This window comes from Gigantopelta aegis, chromosome 8 (genome assembly GCF_016097555.1).
Source record: "Gigantopelta aegis isolate Gae_Host chromosome 8, Gae_host_genome, whole genome shotgun sequence".
Classification (NCBI taxonomy): domain Eukaryota; kingdom Metazoa; phylum Mollusca; class Gastropoda; order Neomphalida; family Peltospiridae; genus Gigantopelta; species Gigantopelta aegis.
This window is the reverse complement of record NC_054706.1, coordinates 28193762-28216911: the sequence shown is the minus strand read 5'-3', so window position 1 is coordinate 28216911 and position 23150 is coordinate 28193762. Positions and strand designations below refer to the sequence as shown.

The 23150-nt window shown below is 35.8% G+C and overlaps 2 protein-coding genes across 3 annotated transcripts in view; one reads left to right on the top strand and one right to left on the bottom strand.

Moving 5' to 3' along the window:
• LOC121380059 (DNA-directed RNA polymerase III subunit RPC8-like) overlaps window positions 1-7158 on the bottom strand; it is a 34181-nt gene extending 27023 nt beyond the window's left edge. The window contains exons 1-4 of one of the 2 annotated variants that reach the window (XM_041508798.1): window positions 6959-7158; window positions 5067-5288; window positions 4204-4300; window positions 3358-3444 (exon numbers count right to left, since the gene is read on the bottom strand). In XM_041508798.1, the coding sequence (XP_041364732.1) occupies window positions 3358-3444; window positions 4204-4300; window positions 5067-5177 (295 nt within the window). In that variant the 5' untranslated portion in view covers window positions 5178-5288; window positions 6959-7158. The remainder of the gene's footprint in view (window positions 1-3357; window positions 3445-4203; window positions 4301-5066; window positions 5289-6958) is intronic. The other variant, XM_041508797.1, reaches the window with a different exon arrangement.
• A 202-nt stretch (window positions 7159-7360) lies between these two features.
• LOC121378964 (jmjC domain-containing protein 8-like) lies at window positions 7361-22430 on the top strand. Its single transcript, XM_041507374.1, has 8 exons — window positions 7361-7500; window positions 11675-11770; window positions 12700-12748; window positions 14209-14305; window positions 16707-16826; window positions 17253-17320; window positions 18904-19038; window positions 21903-22430. Exons 1-8 carry the CDS (start codon window positions 7427-7429, stop codon window positions 21987-21989), a joined length of 726 nt encoding a protein of 241 aa, XP_041363308.1. The 5' UTR covers window positions 7361-7426; the 3' UTR covers window positions 21990-22430.
• Window positions 22431-23150: the final 720 nt, after the last annotated feature.

Here is a 23150-nt window from a genome sequence, read left to right as displayed (position 1 = left end):
AAGTCTTCAATGTCAACAAGTTACACATGTTTACAAACTACATGCTATCCCCTGTCACTTCAGTCAAACAGTTGCCACTTCATAGCTGTCTGCCATGAAATAATCACAGTCAAACAGCAGACTACTTGCGCGGTGAAACTTCCGGATTTTGGACAACCAAATGGGAAGATAACTGTAATCTGAGGCCAGCTGACAAATATTCAAACACACACATGTAAACTTGTTCAAAGAGACATTACTCTATCAAGCAGTGTAGTCCATTTGTTTGTACAAGTTATCAGGACCTGGTATCCACAATTCAGATTACATTCCTTTTCATTAAATAACACACAATTTTCATTTCAACATATTATCGTGCTTATATCCAATTAAGGTTCAAGCACGCTGTCCTGGACATACACCTCAGCTATCTGGGCTGTCTATCCAGAACAGTGGGTTAGTTGTTAGTGAGAGAGGAGAGGGTGTAGTGGTCTTACACCTACCCATTGAGTCATTAAAACTTGCTCTGGGTGGGAGCTGGTACCAGCCTTATGTCCGATGGCCTAACCACGACACCATTGAGGCCGGTTATCACACAATTGGCATGTCAATAACAAAATACATTTGCAAAATTTGACTTTTATTTGCATTTGGTGAATTTGTTGTGATGCACGCACTGGTTGGAATGAGTAATGCACTGGTTGGAATAGAGTAATGCACTGGTTGGAATAGGGTAATGCACTGGCTGGAATAGGGTAATGCACTGGCTGGAATAGGGTAATGCACTGGCTGGAATAGGGTAATGCACTGGCTGGAATAGGGTAATGCCAGCAGGGCCAGTTGAAGAAACATCTTACTGGCCCTTCTCAAATTCAAGTAGCCCTCCAATTAACATACTGAAATTTAACGGCACAGCCAAAATAAAAACTAGAATGTTCTTTGTTGATTAATAACCATGTACTCACCGTATAGAACGTTTGCCTATAGAGGAAACCGATGAATTGGCATGTAACTTCATAATGAATAAAGTTAAAATTCATATAAAAACTTGTTGTTAAGTTTTAAACCCATACCAACTCACACAAAAAATTTAAAAAGAAATCCAGGATAAATAAAAAAAATTCTTTACAAATTACCATTAAATTATACAGAGTGATTTTTAAAGGGACACACCCTAGTTACGTTTATTTGTTAACCATTACGGCGTTGTTTTTTGCTATTAAACCCCATTTTTCACAAATAAAATTGCACTTTACTTACATTTTATTATTTAGAATACACATTTCCATTCACCTGAAGTGCTTTTTGGTAATCCTGATGTTTGTAAAACCACGAAATGCATTTTTTGCATTTTTTCACAAAACGTGTTGTCGAGAAAAAACCGTTAAGCAAGCGAGGTCCAATCTATTTTTAATGTCACAGACGTTGGTATATCACGTGACAGTTATCATTTTGGTTCGGTTTGTTTTCTCATGCACGGTTCGCGCAATCAACATCCGATTTGTTGTTGTTCATTTGTGAGATTTTTCTTCACAGTTCGTGAACATTTTCAGTAACAATAAAGTTCAGACAAGTAAGTGTCTCAATACAAAACGTTACAAACCCTTAAAACCAATAATTTTGCTAAGTCTTACGATATCTGGAGAGGGGATACAACCAGGACAGAACAGTTGGAACATGTCCAGGAGAGGTGAAACGAACGCACCCCAAGTCTGTGAAATTTGTCGTGACGTAGGCATTGTTATGCTTCTACCGGTGACATCAGAATACTAACTTTCAAAATTATTTCAAGCAATTGGGACATGGGGATTCCCATGGTATTTATCGATATAAAACCTGCTTTTTCACTCCATTTGATAAAAACGTGATCTAAGTGTGTTACAGGTTTGTAGATTAACCAAATTATAATTTATTTTCGCTTGATGGAACTACGGTGTGCGGCTTTAATACATGAGTGAAGACGAAATGCTAGAACAGCCAAGGTATGCAATTTGATTTGCATTGTCTCTGATGTAAAAGATAATGCAGTACAAAAAGACTAAAGGTAAAACTGCGTGCTTTTGTAAACTAGTCTGGGAGTGGCAGTCCTCTTTGTGGTAATCCAAGAGGGATGAAATAAACTTTGGAGTGATGCAATCTCCAATAAAGGATTTCTTGGGAGTGGCTGTCCTGTAGACGATGCACTAGATAGAACTCCCTGGAATCGTCCACAAATGCCCATTCAACTCTTCATTGGAGAAATACGGCCCTGGTCATGTATTTACGGTTCTGTCATTCAGATTACTTTGGATGTTCCATCAATTGCCGTTAAAGCTGAAGATTTAACCTATGCAGTTTGGTGATAATTTGTAAAGTTGTTTTTTAAAACTTATTTACACAGAGCGTACCCCCCACACACACACCAAAAAAAAGAAGAAAAAAGAAAGGTTATTTGAGATGGTATGGGTTTAAAACTTAATAAATTAATGTTTTTACATGAATTTTATCTTTATTCATTAAAAATGCCAATTCATTCATTAAAGATGCCAATTCACCGGTTCTCTTTTGACGCAAATGGACAATAGCCTCAAAATTAATATTTTCTGCCTCAGTAAAATGTAATAATGCATGCGTGCTGCGTGCATGTATATGTGTGTGTTTAATTTGGATATTGTAAATGCTACAGTAGTAGACCACTAAAAAAAAAAATACCGAAAGAAAAATAAATCTGTGCAAAAAACAAAAAAACAACAACATTTCACCACAAAATACAATGTATTCTGTTATCATATTACAAATCATAAAAGTGTACTTGTTGTTTCTTACAGCAATCTTTGTCAAGAAGTAGGTCTACTAGATAATTATGGAGTATCCAGTATATTGCAATAAGCCGATTACTTCCAGATTAATACATGCAGTGTCTGCAATATTTTTAGAAAGACCCAACCCAAAACCACTGAGCTGAGTCTGGCGCTGTCAAAATACAAAGTATATGTTCTATCTTCTGCTGTCAGATCTGTAGTTCATCAGATCTGGTGTGTTTTGTCACATTCGATTCAGTTTCAGTGCATTTAGAAAAAAAGCATACCCTGGTACCATACTCGTCAGACCATAAACTCGATGGTCGCACAACGGACTACCTTTATAAATTGTTTAGTCGCCCTTAGCCAATAAAGGTCTTCATGGGCAACCGGGTGACCCCTAATTTTCAACCCTGGGTAATGCACTGGTTGGAATAAGATAATGCACTGGTTGGAATAGGGTAATGCACTGGTTGGAATACGGTAATGCACTGGTTGGAATGGGTAATAATCCATTATAATATTATAAAACAGACGTTTTATGGTCTACTGGATACAATACCATTTTAACACAACCATTATCAGTAATTATACTCACCCATGACTCCCTCCTTACTACTTCCTTTGATTTTACCAATTAAAATCTCATCAATAAATGGCCGAAACACAACGTATCGGAAATGAACTGAAATTTAGTACACAATAAGATTAATTCAGTTTTACAAACACTAAATACAATGAAGTCTAAAACACTATAAAATAATAGATGTCTTTCAACACAACATGCATGTAATTGTTTCTATCTCCTACATGTCATAAACCCCCACCCCAAAAGCACTATTTTCAAATTTAAAAAAACAAAGATGGTGGCTTCTGAGCAAGGAGGGACAAAACTGTACATTAAATATATTTGTAATGCAAAGAATAAAAAATAAAAATACCATGACTTTTGTTTTGCAGAACTACATGTAGGCTAGTTATAAGATGCTGCCCATTATGATAATATCTCTGAAATGAAAAGTTTAACCTCCATTTTTTTCTGATTTACTTTAAGGGTGAGGAGTGGTAGTATTTATATCAATGGTTTATATATGTCAACTGATACGCTGCATGTACAAATTTTACATAATATTATGTTCCTATTGTCGTCTATAGGATTTGATTTGGTGGTATACACCCTTTTCTATCCATATTTCTAAAATTGATGGCTGTCTGACAGGCTTTCTCTCCCTCTTGTTTTTTTAATTTGAGGTTGCCCTGAGTCAATAATGGTTGCTTCAGATTATTTCCAAACTCAAATATAAGCTGGGTCCTGTAGCTACTTACTTTTCTCAAATAGTTTTCTTCTTTCAAGGAAATGTTTTATTTAACGACGCACTTTTATTTACGTTTAATGGCGTCAGTTTCTGCTTTCAATGACAATAAAAAATCCAAAAAATCCCACCTATTGTATGTGATGCACCATCTCCGGGAAATATGTAACTGTCTTCAAACTTCTCAATGTCCCACAGTGCAATACACAATCCAACATTGTACATCACCTTAAAAAAACATGAAAATTTATGCCTTACATTACTAATGTCTTTGTGTGAAATGTAATTAGATGTCAAACAGTTAATAATTTTAACACAAAAGTCTTCCCAGAAAACCTGCAATATTTTTTACATTAGCATAATAGCAACAAGGGATCTTTTATATGCACCTACACTGACAGGACAGCACAAACTATGGCCTTCGATATTCCAGTCATGGGGCCTGGTTGGAACATGAGAAAAAAACAATGTGTTCAATGAACAATGTGTCCAATGACACCAGTAGAGCACACTGATTTATTAATCATCGACTATTGGATGTCAAACAGTTGGTAATTTCGACATGTAGTCTTAGTGAGGAAACCTGCTACATTTTTTCCTTATGTAGCAAGGGATCTTTTGCACCATCCCAGACAGCATAGCACATACCACGACCTTTGATATACCAGTCAACGTGGTGCACTGGATGGAGTGATAAATAGCCAAATGGACCCACCAACAGGGATCAATCCCAGACCAACCGTGCATCAAGCGAGCACTTTACCACTGGGCTATATATCCCACCCCCGTCCAATGAAGATGTTTGATTCTATGACACAAGCTCCTGAATGGTTAACAAAACAAGAGCACAAAAATGTAAACCATTACTTACATTTCTTCAGCCTTTTCCTCCACCCCAGTCTAAAACCAAATTTCATATTGAGCTTATTTTCTGAAAAATTTTAAAGATAATATAATGGTTAATTGAAACATTCTAGCTAAGACTGTTATTTACTTTGTTTGCCAGCTTCTTGTTGAGGGTTTCAATGATAGCATCTTTTGTGTCGAGTTTAAACAGCCAAGGAGGAATTCGGACTGTGTCTTTCATCTCCGAGAGAACAAACATTATGTCCGATGTCAAGAAAAGCCAATTTCCATCAAGATAATCTGTGACACTCACATGTCATTTGTGAGAATGCAGTACTCAGTTCTTAACAGCCACCATCACCATTCACAACTGAAAAAACCCACAAACACAATCATACAATGAACATTTAATGTCGGGTAGAACCATGACAAAAATAGTCTATAAACTGGGGTTAAAGAAGTGTTCTTTTGTAGTGTTTGTACTAGTCACTAACATACAGTGTATGTGTTTAATGATATAAATGATTTCGAAAATAATCATATTAATTTTCTAAAGGTTTGCACCATCTGATATAAAATCAACAACAGTCACTTAAGTTGTCACACCTTCATTTTGGCTTTGTTGTCAACATAGCGTGGTTCCTATAATTGCGTTATGCTTCAGACTCTGTTGGGTTTGTTTTCTCATGCACGGTTTGCCCAATTAACATCTGATTTGTTGTCGTCTGCTTGTTGTTCATTATTAAGAAAAACATTAAAATGTGGCTTGTACAGGCAACAGCTGCCAGTTTAGCAGTGTGAAAATATAACAGGGGTAGAGAAAGTACTCGCCCACTTGCCAAATGCGAGTAAAAATTCTAACGGATGAGTTAAAAATTACAACTAGTAGTCTGACAGGCAATCTATATTTTTCTGACTGATGGTAAATTTTATTTTTTATGTATCAAATATTATTAAACTTCAATTGTTCTATAGACTGCCGGACCATTCAAAATTTTGGTGGGCTAGTGAATTTTAGTTGGTTCTAGTCCGGTGCGCTAGTGAAATATTTTTCATGTCTGCACCCCTGTATAACACGTTCTATGTCGTCTGTTGCCAGATCTGTAGATGCGGTGTGTTTTGTTATATTTGATACAGTGTCTTTCATTTTCAGGCCTCTGAGAATTAAAACTTTGCGTAAACCATTTATCGGCTAAGCAAAAAACATTCAGGTAGTCCATTTTGTTTTTACGTAACCCGTCATGACCATGTAAATGATGTCATAAATTCAATGCGCGAACAAAAGATGTGTTACGTAAAACTATAATTATGTGAGCGATGGGAGAACGAAACTATCATTCTGGCAATGTTCAGAAGCCTGATTTTTGACTGGTACCATACTCGCCAGATCCAGATTCGGTGTGTTTTGGGCCTAAGACTAATGTTTTATAAGCACTAAGTCTGATAGCTGAAATATATGCCCAGAATAGCATCATTTAACCGTTATTAATAGATATAAGCCCAAACTTAATTTTAAATGTAAAAAATAGTCAATTAAATGTCAGTTATGATGAATAGTTCAAGTACTCCGACGGTAAGAGGGCTAGACAGACATTTAGACAGGTATCATACTATTTAACATCAGAGACCAATCTACATGTGTATATCAATATTGTGCAATCTCTGCCTTCCAAACAGTAGTCAAAGATTCCCACTCTACTACAACAACGCTATTGTTTGATGTTAAATATCTTTACATCAATAATTTTTGATCTCCTAGTCCTTGCTGAAAAAAAATTCACATTGTTGGACCTAGTCCCTGACATGCCTCCCAGGACATTCTAAAATCTAGAGGCTCTGAAATATAATTTTTGCAGCCATTTCAGGCAGGTTTGAGGTTACATACTTAAAATGTCAAAATCAATAACCAGTAAGTTTCTATTATTTTTACCTGCTATAGATCTCTTACCATCAGAGTACTCGGGCCAAATGTGAATGCTAAGTGCTTAAGCCTTAGCTTACATGATAGCCTATACATTTATGATAAATTTACAAACTTACAAAACCCAAGTTTTACCTTCATTCACCGCTGGGACGTTTTTTTTAGTTAAATGACATTCACTGCAGCTTACGAGCAGAGGCAGATTTATGATGTTGACAGGTAAGTAGGTAACATTGAAAAAGAAACAACAACATATAATTATTATAAATGGTTAGTTTAAAAAGTTGGATAGCAAGCGTGTTGATGTTGTTAATCTGATAATCGGAAATCGGCGTCACAGATGTATTACGACATAAGAAAAATATAATTTTGACGTTAGTACAGAATTATAGTATCATTTGGACACTCAGTTTATTTCTCTGGCATTTATTTCAGTTGGTAAAGTTTCTTATTAATTGTACACTGATGATTGATTGCCGTAATTTATTTACATCATCCGCATTTATGGTACAAATGTGGCGACTGCTATCTGGTCCACGTTTAATTTTGGGGGTTTTCTTCATAAAATTGTAGCTTCGTGCAGTGATATGATGCAAGAGATAATTTTACTTCTTATTTTTGTTGGTATTAAATCTAATGAAATCATCGATGATGGTGGCTGGTACGTTGTCATACAAAATTTCCTAATAAAAGGGTGGAATTTAGTCGGACTCATCCGTCATCATCGTACAAGAATGATATTAAAAACGAGGAAAAATATCCGTCCCGTCCCCCTCTCCCTCATCAATGTAAAGAGGGATTTTTTTATGGGGCTTGTATATGGAATGAATGAAGAGGGGGGGGGGGGGGGAGACTGGGCGAATATTTTGCCAACCCCCTAAAATGGAAATTTTAAAGGGGAAATAAGTCTGTTTAGCAAAAATTTGACAGAAGACTTACAAAAATGGACACAGTGAAATGTTTTTAAATTTGAGCCATATTTTCGGTTAAAATACCTTTATCATTTACCCTATACATATTTCCACTAAATTGTCATTAAAATAACCCCAAATGTTTTTCCTATGCCAAAGGACCATTCACTTGCCTCAAGTAGTAGGCCCTATGGGTCCCTGGTGATTCAAGGTGCTTAATAATTGTATTAGTATATTTTAAAACTGCTTTGTAATTTTATTATAATTATTAAGAACTTTTTTTATTGTTACTTGAACCAACAATGCAGAAAATCTACATATTTGATGCAGTCAAAAGTACACGCATACTTACAATCGATCTACCCCACTCATTGAACAAAAAAACTTAACTATTAACATTTACTTATGTCATAAAAACAAAGTATATAACTAATTTGCATGGTTGAATTTATGTCTTGAAGCAATCAATAAAAAAGGAACTGTTTTTAGAATTATTTTTATTGATTAAAGGCCACCGCAGACATTTGCAACTTTGTCACGTGCAATTGAAATTACATGATTGCAAGCAACTTTTTTTCTCATTGCACTGATCTGCACACATATGCGACAACCATCAATTTTAGTCTAGCAGTGATCACGTGACAGTCAAAATGGGGGGGGGGGGGGGTTTCCACGTTTTTGTTTGGGCGGTGGCCATCCAGTCATGTTCTACAACAGATTTGTTATGACAAAGACTGAATTTACGTAAAGTAGCACTGAATTTGTCCCACATGCTTTTTGGTCCTTTAGGATATAACCACACAATTTGTGTAGAAAACCTATATAAACATACCTGGTATTCCAAGCATAGATTCCATCTCTGCAAGATGCATCTCCCAATTAGTCTTGTTGAGCTCTATTCAGAGGATGCTGTGTCAAAACAACATGACATTATCTGCCACGTTACCACTAATTTATCCTCTTTTTCTGTAGACCACATGCTGCTGGAGGCTGCCATTTTGAGTCATGTGATCACCATCTATCCGTTCATTGGCAGTTTAAATTATTGTGTCAATGTTTTGCTGCATTGAAGGTTTGCGACAGCATGCAATTAGATGCAATTGCATGTAGTAAAATCAAACGTTTGATTGGAGCAATTTCAGTTGCATGAAATAAAAATTGCATCACAGGCTAGCGCACCCGATGCAATGACGTACGATTTTTGTCTCATGCAAAAAAAATTGCATCTTGTTGCAAAGGTCTGCAGTGGCCTTTAGCGGTCGGCAGATTGCTGCATGGTGTTTAAAATATTGCTCCAACATAAGGTGGAACAAACTTCTTCTTTTTTTCTTTTAAATAGCTGGTTATTTCTATTTTTATTTTTTATCTAAATATCCTTTTGATATTTATTCAAATATAATACTGACTATATATATTGCAGTAATAGTCGTATTTTAAAAGTAAAACTATTGATCTACGTTGGTGGACCCATTGGGCTATTTCTCATTCCAGCCAGTGCTCCACAACTGGTGTAACAAAGGCTGTGCTATGTACTATTCTGCATGTGGGATGGTGCATATAAAAGATCCCTTACTGCTAATCGAAAAGAGTAGCCCATGATCTGGCGACAGCAGGCTTCCTCTCTCAATATCTGTGATCCTTTACCAAATGTCTGATGCCATATAACCATAAATAAAATGTGTTCAGTGCGTCATTAAATAAAATATTTCCTTCCTTCTATTGATCTACATCCTTGGTTTACGTTTTCGAATATTAGCACCTTCATTTGCTAAGCTTTCAAAGAAAAACTATTGATGTGTGACCTCACATTTTTACTGACGTCACTCACTAGTACGTCAAAATAAACATACACATGCAGACGACACTTCGATATATATTTTGGGCATAATCGTCATACATTAAGAAAACTACAAATGTTTTAATTGACGTACAGCCGGGTCAAGTGTTAAATTTTGTACTTATTTTGGTTCCTGTGTAGAAAAAAGAATTTTTACGGCAAAATGTAACAAAGAATTGGACATACTTAAAATGTCTTAGCTACTTGACTGTCTACACATCTTACTGTGAGACTTGGAACATAAACAAATGGTAGGCGGCATATTACTTTAAAAAGGGGGGAAATCCCGAATGGCATAACTTAACAGAGACAATGACTCAACAGGGTGAGAGTATATATGGTACATTATCCTGAGTACTCTGACGGTAAAAGAGCTAGACGGACATTTGGACAGTTATCAATACTCTTGTTACCATCAGAGACTAATCTATATAAATTCTGCGCAATCGCTGCTTACCAAACAGTAGTGAAATATTCCCGTTGTAATACAACAACAATCCTATGTTTGACGTTAAATACCTTTACATCGATCATTTTCTAGCTCCCTGATAAAAAAATTCACATATTAATCATTATAATACACACACTACACGAAGGTACCCACCAAGACTTTTGGGTTGATGATAATGTCACTTTCCTGGACTTTGCAAAAAGGTCTTCAGATTTGTTACCTATGATTATATTTCCATTCTCCATTAGAGTGATCTTTTATCCTTGGGATTCTTCCTTGTTCAACAGTTTTGTAAGCCTCCATAACTTGGTGATGTCCTTTTCAAGGCTGAGTGCAATGTTTTTTTTTCACTCCAGCTTTTTCTTTTGGATTCAAGCTTGGTTCTCAAATATTTGGCTTTAGCATGCTGGAGCCTTAGTTTGTTGTCTTGGCTGGAGTTGGTCTCTGCTTCTTCCCTTGTCGGGTTCAGTTCATCTTGTGCTGTTTGTCATTCCAGTAAAGAGCGTATATACTGAATATTTTCTTTTGCAGCTTTAATGATTTGGAGATTGAATTCCTTCACTATATTCCTTCCCTGCACTTCAATGTCTTTGGTCAGTTCATTAGTGCAAATCATGAAAAGTTCCCATTTGACCTTCTTATAGTTCCACCTTGGGAAGGTGCCAGTGTTCGGTACCATACAACACCTGGATAAACCCCTGATCTCCTCTCCTCTTTTGTCAATATTGTTGTATCCCCAGTTCTGGGATTGGCCACTGAAGTTCCCAGCTAGGAGAAAGTTACTGTCTGAGGTTTGGATATCACCAAGGGAGAGTTCTTTGTCATTTGGGCAATAAAAGTTTACAATGTGAAACTTGGTTGCTTTTGTTTTGATTTTGACCTCAGTCATTTCAGCTTCCTCCATATATCTAATGATTTCAGTAGCACTGATGTTGTTCCTAAACAGAGTGACAACCCCACCTTTGGTTCTTTCACTGCGATCACTTCTGAAGATCTGGTACCCTCTAACCTTGAAGCTCATGGATTCTTTCAGATGAGATTCTTGGATACAACATATGCTGATCTGGTTTTCGTGCATAAAGTGCTGAAGCTCTTTTGTGATTATGATGATCGAGGATTTTTTTGTAGTTTTTGTCTGGCCAGTGTTTTACTTCCTCGTCTCCTGGCTCCACGAGACAGGCAGGAAGGACCTGAGGATGAGTTCCCTTGAGGTAAGGAGCCCAGTGCTTCACCTGCCTGATGAGTCATCACAGGGCGAACACCAATCATGTCATTATTGTTCAAATGTGTAGTCATAAATAGCTGTATGTGCATTTTATTGTGGTCTATTAGAGTGCGTCTTGCAGCCCAATACCTCTGACTTCAGCACTCGAAGTTTTTGTTAGGGTTACTTTACCTGACAGGAGCCTAAACTCTTCCGGCATAACTCTCTGGGTCATTGAGACATACAAGGCCCCTCACTACGTCAAGTAATGGACCATGAAGGGGTCATTAATTTCTTACTTTCCACTGAATAAAATAAAAATTAGCAATTAAAATGAGCTGAGGTGTATGCCCAGGACAGCATGCTTGAACCTTAATTGTATATAAGCACGAAAATAAGTTGAAATGAAAATGTATTTTATGTACTTTGAAGGGCAACAGAGAAGGAACTGCTCCTAGCACAACCTGGACCATGTAGTATCGACATAAGAGAAGCCAGCTCGCTTACTCAGCAAGAATTTGTAGATAAGTATGTCCTTAACACAGAAACCACTAGCTTACACATTTTGATATTTTAGAAACTTTATAAAGATTTTTAAATCTACAGTCGAACACTATGGTGTCATTTGTGTCTATACGACTGGCAGGGTCCTGGCCAAAACGGGTATTAACTATCATATTTTGGTCTCGGTTTAGTTGATACAATTTAGTCAATATTCTATTTGTGTCGATATATTTTTGGGTCCTAACTTAGACTTATATATGGAAAAATTATCTGTTTATATTATGCGTTAAAATAAATAAAATATTTTAAAATGTAGATATGAATTGCGTGATATGAAAATGCTGTGCCGTTGTGACCACGTAACCAACAATAAAAACAGTTGCCGACTTTTGACTGTAAACAGATATGATTTGTAATTACTGTAACAGTTCACATGCGAGATGAACAAACGTTATCTAAAATATTTAACAATGTGTTAAATGATTTCATTGAACTTAAAAGAAATGCTAGCAGACGACAATCCTTAAAGAATTTTTTGCAACTAGTCACATGACTTGTGACCGAGAAATTGAAGACTGGTAAAAGTAGGATTAATTTGTCTCGATAGATTAATTAGTATTGTGTGTGATATCTGTTTTATGTATGCCGGTGTCTGGTCAATACATTGTGTGTGTGTGTGTGTGTGTGTGTGCCTGCGTGCATGTGTGTGGGGGAGGTGGCATTTTACCTTCTGGCAGAAACCCAGTCAACTTTGGTCGCCAGGGGGTTGACCATATAAGATGTTTTAGTCATAAAAAAAAAAAAATGGTCAAGACCTGAGAAGAGGGGCTTATGCACCTTCCTCATTTTCTACACTATTGGTGTAAAAAGAAGTTCTGAAACAAATGAATGTTAAATACCTGGATTAGCTTATGATCTTGATTTTTTAAAAAATGAGGAATTATTCTTTTTAGATATGCTTATAAGATGCCTGTTGTCATCAGAGGTGCTTCAGATAATACCGTAAGTATATATTTGGCACATTGCAGATTTAGTCACTCATTTATTTTGAACAAACTCCTGTTTATGTCCAGGTAGTAGGTTCAAGCTTGCTGTTATGGGCACAGTTCTTAGTTATCTAGGCTGTCTTTGAGGACACAGATGTTCAGTGAAAAACAGGTTGTTGGTGTGGCTTTGCACCTTCTGGCAGAGCTGTGCACCCACTCACGGTTTTAGTTGGTATCTGGATATGAACTCCGCTAGTCTCAAATCCAGTGACTTAATGACTGCAATGACGGATCAGTTTAAACATGTTGAACCACTGATCCAATTTTCTGATGTACCTACTTTTTTCACTTTGCGTAAAATTAATTTAGAGCTATTAGGATGATCAATTTGAATTTGCCAAAATTGAAATTTGACAAAAAAGGTTGTAAGTAATTAAATATTAGTCAAGTTTGTATCAATAAAAACATGTTTAAACTTTCTTTTCATACTTAACCTGACCTCCAACCTGTTTGCATCTCCCCCCTTTCCCAATGGACTGGTTTGAATATCCCAACAGCCTACATGTTATCATTAACTATAATCTTCAGTTGTAGGAAGGGGCTACCTTTCGAGCAACTACTGGGTAAGTCAAATCAATCAATTACATGTAGCTCCATTTTCAGTTTCGATGAACCGTTCTAAATTATGCATCAAAATTACCTTCCACAAAATTACTCACCATTTTCTGTTTGAATGAAATCCTACGGGACATTTGAAAATTCAATAGCACCAAATGCAACCCTCGCCCGAAACCAACCTTAGTCGGGCTGCTTAATTGTGCTCCCTTCCCAATGTGGACAGCATAAACCAGTCTAGCAGAGGGGTTTTGGGGGGTTTTTTTTGCTTGGTCTGGATGAACTCGGCCAAGGATAGCCTTACTTGTCTTTCGGCCCTGAACTAGCATGTGTATTGAAACTGACACGCATTGTCGGTCCATTTTTATTACTTTGGTTCAAAGACTACAAAGTTGAAATAACAAGCTACAGATCTTTCAGACTTTGCTTTTATACATGTCATTCAAATGAATAACTGTGATTATTAAAATAAGCTAAGATTATTATGCTGTATTAATTCTGGATGACACTGTTTTGCGTTGCTGGTCACGAGATCACTATTACGCTAATTGAATATTTGGTATTATTATTATATTTCAGGCTTGGCTAAAATTTTAGCCACTTGCAAATTTTATTAGCCATTTTTTATACAAAATTAGCCAATGGCAATTAAGATCGATTGTAGGTAATAAATAAGATATTAAACTTGCTACCATTTCTTATTGTGTATGTCCCTCATGAAATAATTTTCATTGTCACTCACTAAAGCTCGTGACAACTGAAATTTATTTCACTCGGGACATAAATATGATACGAAATGGTAGCTTGATTAATTCTCTATTGAAAACATTGTTTTAGTTTATAGTGTTTTTCTTTTTCCAGAAATTTCAAGATATGTGCAGAAAAAAGTCAATGCTTTCCAAGTATGGATCAAAGAAAATCCGACTGAGTTCTGCAAATACGTATTCTTATACAAAGAGTAAGACTTTTTATAGATTATTCTATTGCTGTCAGGACAAACACATTTGATATACCGTATGTTACAGGCCCGTAGCCAGTATGGGGTGGGGGGACAAGGGGCAGTTGTTAACTGATTTTTTTTTTTTTTCAATATGCTCCCGGACACCTATTAATTAGTGTTCCTAAGCAACTCTGGTGCTTTGCACCATCATGTGATGGACTTCGTGCCTCACTATAAGCCTAGATGACCCCCCCCCCCCTCTCAAAATCCTGGCAACGGGCCCCCGTGTTATTTTTATGTTCAGACAATATTTTTTGTGATTTATTGAAAATTTGTATATTGATGCAGTAATTTTGTTAGTCTCTGTTAAATCTCATTTAGACAATTTCTGTTGTATTTAAAATTATTAATGTCCACTGGACTACATGATAAAGAGACTGATGGGATGTATGCTAAATATATTTTCAGCTGTCTAATATATTAACTATCTGGTGCCTAGTTGAATTATAATAATGATGTTTTGGAAACTGTGAAATGTCAGTGCCAGTGGTGTTGAATGTATCCAAGAAGGCAGACCTTAAATTTAGACTGAACGTTTTTCCATTGGTTAGAAAGTGACTTCTCTGTGTATGTAAACTACATGTAATGCCTCTTAAATTGGTGAAAGAGGAACAGGACATAGTCAGAAAAGACAGATTTCACTCATATCATGCTTATTCAATGAACTCATATCATGCTTATTCAATGAACTTGACTCTGTGATCAAACCGGTTTACATATACACAATAATACAGTGTTGTCGCGGCTCCATTTAAGCGGGGCGGCCTGCCCTGCTATTGCATTTTGCTGCCCTCCTTTCACGTTTCCGCCCCTCTTTCCAGCACCCTATTATATTTTCCAGCACCTAACTCCACTAATTCACACTTTTTTCCACACATAAAAAACCCACAACTATTAGTCTGCCCACTGGACATCAAAGGAAACAGGCCGCGTTGTGTACGAAAAAGCAACTGACGAAACATTTACGACGGGAAACATTTACGACGGTTACCGTAACATAATTTAATAGTATTTTTTACAGCCTCTATTTTGTCCTATACCTGTATCCATTTGTATGTTTAATACAAACAATAAAAGTTATATTTTATTTGAGCAATGAAAACATTTTAATTTTTTATGGATTCGGCAATCTCCGACTGGAAAACCCCCACTTATTTGGCACCAAAGTTCAGCTGATGTGCTGTCGGTCTAGGATCGATTCCCATTGGTGGGCCCATTGGGCTATTTCTCGTTCCAGCTAGTGCACCATGACTGGCATACCAAAGGCTGTGGTATGTACTACCCTGTCTGTGGGATAGTGCATATAAAAGATCCCATGCTGCTAAACTAAAAGAGTAGCCCATGAAGTGGTGACTGGGTTTCCTCTCTCAATATCTGTGTGGTCCTTAACCATATGTCCGATGCCATATAACCGTAAATAAAATGTGTTGATGCATCATTAAATAAAACGTTTCCTTCCAGTTGGACATTAAGTGACAAGTAAATTGACTGATTTGAGTCAGATTAAAAATAAATTGTCAAAAGATCTGTAAGGTCATTGCCGTGAAACCTGTCAATTAAAATATTGTTAGTTGGATATAGGAAGTATGAATTTTTATTAATAGATAGATAGATACATATATTTACCTGCAAGTTGGATATTTTCTGGGTGTTAATGTTATGTAGTGGACCATTATGTTATCTGGCTTGGTCCATTAATTTTGGAACATGTATATTTATAATAATTACTTTTTTTACTCAAAGAATTCTGTAACTGGAGCCCATTTCACAAAACATCATAAGTTTACACCTGTGACTAGCGGTTATACCAGCCATATGTTTACACGTGTTTGGCATTTATTTAACACAGAAAATTACACCATTATGGAAAATGGAGCATTTTAAAAACAAAAGAAATTAAAATATGTGAACTTCAAACTATATTAGTGGTACTATTAGTAGTAATAAGAATTGTGGTTTAGTTGTAGATTTACGTTTACGTGCAAAACTAGGTTTACAGTGTTTTGTGAAATTGGACCCTGGACTTTTCAGTCGGTGTGATGGTTGGGGTACATATTATATGCAATTAGAATTATAGACAGTCATAATTATCATAAGACAAGAATACTGTAATTATCAAATATATCTGTGTATATCTCCAGTTGACAAACAACAGCCAGAAGCATAACCCTCTTTGTAATGGCAGCACATACCTGAATATGCAAAATATTAAGAGGCATCAATTTATATTTGTTAATGAATGAATAATAAATTAACAAATTATTAATTAATTAATCAATAGATGTTATTTAAAGCACATAACACCAGTATTTTACAAACATTTATCCATGAAAAACCTTTTCGTACATTTTTTTTTTAGAAACCCTGTATTGGTTTGGTGACAACAATCACACAGAATTTGCAGAGCTCTTTAATGTGTACAAGCCACCACCTTACCGCGTGCCTGGTATGACGGGGGTCTACAGCTTTGGACTAGCTGGTAAGACTGCAGTGACTTACATATATTTATTTTCTGGCTGAATATCAGAAAAGCTTCGTTATAATTCCCCTAAAGTACAATAACTTATGTTGGTATAACTGCTACACGCAACGTTTCAATCAACATATACACAACAGACATAAAAACTACAACACTTCACCCTTCAAATATATGACAGAAATTGGGGAGGGGGGGTCAAGATAACAGGAAGCATTCTTAAGTGCTGTATCAAAAGTTGGGTGAATCTCAAACTTTGACCTGGATAAGATGCTATTTGCTAGTCTCTGAGAGTAATTACTACCTATAGAGCATTATTGAAAAATCAATCTTGATTTTTCTTGAAATAATCATTCTTGGCCTGGGAATCAATGGAAAATCAGTAACAGAATCACACAGATCAACATTAATTCACAACTTTAATTTTAGGAGCTGGCACAGGTGTTCCTTTTCACTTCCATGGACCAGGTTTTGGAGAAGTTGTTTTTGGCAGAAAAGTAGGTGGAATGATTTTTTGTTAATAGAGGTACTCTCCGAGTGTCTTGTGATATTATAATTTATCAGTACGAGTTGATAAAAGTATGAAATCCAAGGCTTGCCGAGGATTTTATACTTTTATCAACGAGTGCTGATAAATTATGATATCACAAGACATGAGGGGGGTATTCTTTTTATCATCCATTATCATTCTTTTCATTAGCGACAGTTGTAAACATTGTCAGTAATGTGGGTTAATGTCAGCGGTAGACTTGTTAACTAGCAGAACGGCAGTGGCGTGACGTCACTAATAGTAGGTTTAGCGTTGAAACAAACACAGTAACATAACAAAACATTGTCTTGTGATTAAAATTTGACCAATCAAGATTATAAGAAGCGATATCTCCTGCGGAACTAAATTATTTCATTAGCATTCATTTTTAAAAGTTTCTGCACATTTTTAAAGATTTTTTGGTGGTTGTCATTTTCATCCAACAAACAGGATAGCACATATCAGAGTCTTTGATGGGACATCGAAAAATACAATAAGTAAACAAGGATGGTTAATCGTAATACCTAAGCGAGTTCTCCACAATTCTCCCATACCCCACACCCAACTATTGACTATACTCCTCCACTTAGCAGCAAGGAATCTTTAACATGCATGATCTCATATACTGGTTAGCACATAGCACAGACTTTAATGTACAAGTTATCAGTGGGAAATATGCAAGGTTATCTACTGTCCATCCCATCATTCGATTAAAATGTATTTTTTTTGTAAATAATTTCAATTTGGTTTGACATAAGAAGACAAGTAAAAGTGTTTTGGAAATAACAAAGAAATATAATTTGTGTGTGCAATTTACAAATCATTCGGCTCAAAAATAAATAACTTATAGTAAATTACATAGTATGAAAAAAATGCGATCCCTGTGGGACGGACTATACATGTAGTTTGATCTTACTTTCACTGGAAATTTGGGTAACTTTCTACAAACATCCATGCTGCTACTATGTTCATTCATTCATTCATTCAATCATATATTCATTTGGTTGGATTCCTAAAACATCTTGCTTCTATATATTCAGTCTAGCCCGAATACTCTTTGACTGTAGAGGGCTAGACGGACATTTGGACAGATATTCAGCATCAGAGACCAAGCTAAGTGATTTTCTGGCAATCGCTGCCCACCACACGGTAGTCAAAGATTCCCGCTCTGACACCACAACAATCTTATGTTTGATGTCAAATACCTTTACATCGATCATTTTCGAGTTACTTGATTTTAAAAATCCACATTAATCACTAATACACACACTACAAAAAGAAATCTGACAGCACCCACATTCAGCTAAACTTTGTGACACTCAGTCGCAAGAATTACAACGCTCGCTGACCTATATCGTAACGTAGGTCACGTGATCGCCCACTGGGTGATTCTGCCTTACACGAAGTTGGGGGATCTGTCCAAATGTCCGTCTAGCCCTCTACAGAGTACTCGGGCTATATTCAGTCATTCATTTATTTATTAATTCATTTTAGAATTTATTTTGCTGAGCTACATTTGACACCTGTGCTAAATGAGTAACTTTGTTTCAGAGATGGTTTATGTATCCCCCAAACGATGAGCCGCACTTTGACCCAAATCGAACCACATTACACTGGATGGTGGAGGAGTATCCGAAACTTGACCACTGGAGATTACCACTGGAGTGTACAATTAAACAAGGGGAGGTAACTAGTTCAAGGAAATCTCCAGTCTTTTCACAATAAAATATTCAGACTTCTTTACTATATAGTGGGCAAGCATTGTTTTCAGGGAACATTGCCTTCTTCCTTAATATAGAAGTTACTGCAAGTTACATAAATTTGTTAACAAAAGAGAGAAACTTATTTTATAACCTTAGGCCAACACACAAAAACACTCTCACCCCACCCCTAGCTTAACTGCTTGTGTGTTTAATAAAAACTCTGTCTTTATTTGATGATGCTTGATTTATATTTGTTATCATGTTATCAAGTCCTTTACCGGTCCAACCTAAGGGGACTTCAGGTTTTTCTGTCAGTCTCTCTGTCCATCCTCTATCTGTTTGCCCCATATATAGGTTTCTGTTGTTTTTATACACTTTACCTCAAGATATAGAGCTGAAATTTTGTATATAGCTTTATCATATAGTTAAAATCAAGTTTTACTTTCTAGGTGATTTAGTTATCCCCCAATTTTGTCAGTGTTAAAGCCTTTGAAATATAGATAAAACAATTTGTTGGTCCCAGTAGGGACATGTATTGCTTTGGTTAAAGGAAACATGTCACGAGACCATATTATAGCTCATTTTAAAAGCAAAATGATATAAAAATAATATACAAATAACTTTATAACAATAAAATACGTGTAGTTAACTTAAAATGAAGAAATTACGCTAATCAGTATCAAAGTACGATTTATGCATATTTATTCATGAGCGTTCGGAAAAAAAAGGGAAGTGACGTCAGAGCCGCTGTACTCTTCCATTGTTGTTAACTGTTTATATATGGAGTAAGGGGCTTACGATCTTTTCAGTCAACAGTGCTGTACTGCGCGGCCTTTGGGTGTAAAAATAAACAGTTTAAACAATCGGGATTGTCTTTTTATGGTTTTCCAAAGGATTGTATCCGAAGAAAGATGCGTGTATTTTATCGCAAAAGAAAAGATTGGACACCAACACCGCATAGTACTTTGGTGTCAGCCTGTTTACAGCCCGGAGCCCGAACGTTATCCGGAGACAAAAACAGTACTCGGTTGCGAATGCCGAGGTGTACATTGTACATATTTGGCACAAAGATACACCTCAGCATGATGTATTTATATATGTTAAAACAAAAATGTAGAAATTTTTATTTATTTATTTTTTTGGAAAAAAAAAGATTTTTCATGTTAGGGCTGTAGGCCTACATAACAAAATCTGTATTCACCGTCCGAAGAAGGAAACGTCAATAAGTAATTAAATATGGCATATACAAACATGGGATTTGGCATGAGGATACATCTCAGTACGATGTATTTAAATATGTTTTTTTAAAAACGTGTAGAAAACAATAATAATTTTAAATAATGTTTTTAATCTTCGTTCCTCATCGCCCGAAGCCCCAAAGTAACACGAAGTTCAATACAAAATAAACCACTACTGTCGGTGTCGAAATAACTATTATGTTTCATCCACGGGCTGACTTGAGAATCGGAGTGTTGTTTTGGTTAATTGGTCCTTTCTTTCCGTGGCCTGCACATGTGATTCCTGATTGGCAGGTGTATATTGCAGGGTATCGACCAGGTAAGTGATTACCACGTACTTACAAAATACGTGCCAGTTTTTTTAAGATCACAGGGTATTGTGGCGTAACCTGTTGCAACTATAGTACAATGTTAATGGACATTATCAGCCGCCCTGCTTCATTACTGTAAATAATGCTGTAAAACTCTTGATTAAGTAGACTTTCCCATCTAAAATTACAAAACTGACCAATTACGTAGTACCAAAGAAAAGAAAATTATCACTTGGGTATCGTGAGTGGTCGTTCTTACTCTAACGCACCCTACCAATAGGCCTAATAATATGCTACTTTTTTTTTATGAGAGAAAAATACTATAACCCCATTTCGTTCTATTGATGCAAATTGAAATATATTTAGTTTAAAAGTTGATTATACTCTCAAGTCATTTATGTTGTTTTACAAGTCAGGTTAATGAAAGTGAAGCGCCTTGTCGTAAATTAGAGCGTTTGTTTACACTGTGCATACAGATTTCATTATGTACAGCCCGAACATGAAAAATGCGAGATTTAAAAAAAAAAAAAAAAAAAAAAAATGTTTGTCCTACATTTATATTTTTTTACATATTTAAATACATCATACCGAGGTGTATCTTTATGCTAAATATGAACAGTATACATCTCGGCATTAGCATCCCGGTTTTGGTTTTGTCTCCGGGTTACTTTCGGGCTCCTGGCTGTAAATTGGTCGACCGGTCTGGTCTGGCACCATCGGTTTCTCCACCCTCCGACTCGCTATCCGTTTTTTCTTAAGTATCACTGTTGTAAGTAAATGTGTGGCTTTCTTCATTTACTAACAGCTCAAATTGATACGGCAAAACTTTTGCAAACGAAAACTCTGTGCAAGTCTTAGATTCTTTATGAATGGTACGGACTAATGCTTTTAAGTGTAAGGCTTCAGATCAAGCGACCCATCTCTGACGTCACGGACCATGTGATTGCACTGCTCATTAAAGATCGGCAATTTCCGCTAAGAGTTCATATCTCAGGTTTTTTTACGGAGATATTTTAAGTAATTTTTTTTTTTTTAGGTTATTTAATTGTACATGGTTGGTGCCAAATATAGGTGACGTGACATGTTTCCTTTAAATTCTTACAATTCTTGTTACTACCGGTAGTTAATTTAGTTATTGGGAAATAGTAAATGTTGGACAGTTACTTGTAATTTGAGCTATCAGAGTATCACTCTTGTGATTTGGTTTAGTTTTATAGTTATTCAAATTTTTTAACCAGCAACTAACATGTTATTAACAATAATTTCATCGTTGCTTTTTTCTTCTTCTTTTTTTACAGATTATTTACTTTCCTGATCGATGGTGGCATGGAACTCTGAATATTGACACCAGTGTTTTCATATCAACATTTTTAGCTACTGTGTAATTTAGCTATATTATTTACACATTCCAGTTATCATAATATTGTTATCTTTTCGGTTTGTTATTTTTTAATTTTTTAAGACAACGATCTTTACATATATGTACTTTCTATGTTTAAGACTCATTTATTTTATTTTTCAGATTATTTTTTTAAAACTCATTTACTGTCTCTTTGCAGCCCAGATTAATGTTCTTCAAGTTTGAAAAGTAAACAAATGATGATGGTGATGGGGTTTTTGAAAAAATCTCTCTCGGGAATTAAAAGTGCTCATAAATATTTATCATGCTGTTGCCAAAACATTGATAAATACCTTCGATCGAAAGATATCTGTATAAATTTTATCTTTGTTACAATCAATATTATTTTGTTATTGTAGTAAATTATTTTTTATTTACTGCGTATTAGTGCTTCAAACTTTAAAAAAAAATTGTATTTACAATTCTCTACATGTGTTATTTTATTTTACTAGATATTGTGCTGTCTGCATCAGTTATTTTTACAAATTCATTACTGATTAATTATGGTTTGGGAAAGTGATTACAATGGCTACCTATTTTAAATAACTTCCTAATTTAAAACACAACAAATACCTGTATATTGTTTTAATATACTTTTATTTCATTTGAAACATATTAAATATTAAAAGTTCTTTGTTTAGAACATAATGTTTATACAATACAAAAAACCTAAAAATAAGGTTTTCAACAAGATATTGAGAAAATGTCAAGTTCTTGCTTCCCGATATGATTTTCACCTGGAATGCAGTTTTTTTATTTTTATAAGTGTTTGTGTTATTTGGTTTTAAAACATGTTATTGTTCTAGTTAAAAATATAATTAAAAAGAAAGAAATGTTATTTTATTTATGGTTATATGGCGTCAGACATATGGTTAAGGACCACATAGGCTACTTTTACGACAGGCAGCAAGGGATCTTTTATTTGCGCTTCCCACAGGAAGGATAGCACAAACCATGGCCTTTGTTAAACCAGTTATGGATCACTGGTCGGAGTAAGTGGTTTACACCTACCCATTGAGCCTTGCGGAGCACTCACTCAGGGTTTGGAGTCGGTATCTGGATTAAAAACCCCATGCCTCGACTGGGATCCAAACCCAGTACCTACCAGCCTGTAGACCGATGGCTAACCACGACGCCAGTAAAAAAA

Excerpts from the sequence above, each read along its gene's own strand:
- LOC121378964 (XM_041507374.1), top strand. The coding sequence starts at position 7,427 with ATGATGCAAGAGATAATTTTACTTCTTATTTTTGTTGGTATTAAATCT. Across the intron at positions 12,749-14,208 it reads GAGGTGCTTCAGATAATACC|AAATTTCAAGATATGTGCAG; the intron begins GTAAGTATATAT and ends TTCTTTTTCCAG. Across the intron at positions 16,827-17,252 it reads CTACAGCTTTGGACTAGCTG|GAGCTGGCACAGGTGTTCCT; the intron begins GTAAGACTGCAG and ends CTTTAATTTTAG.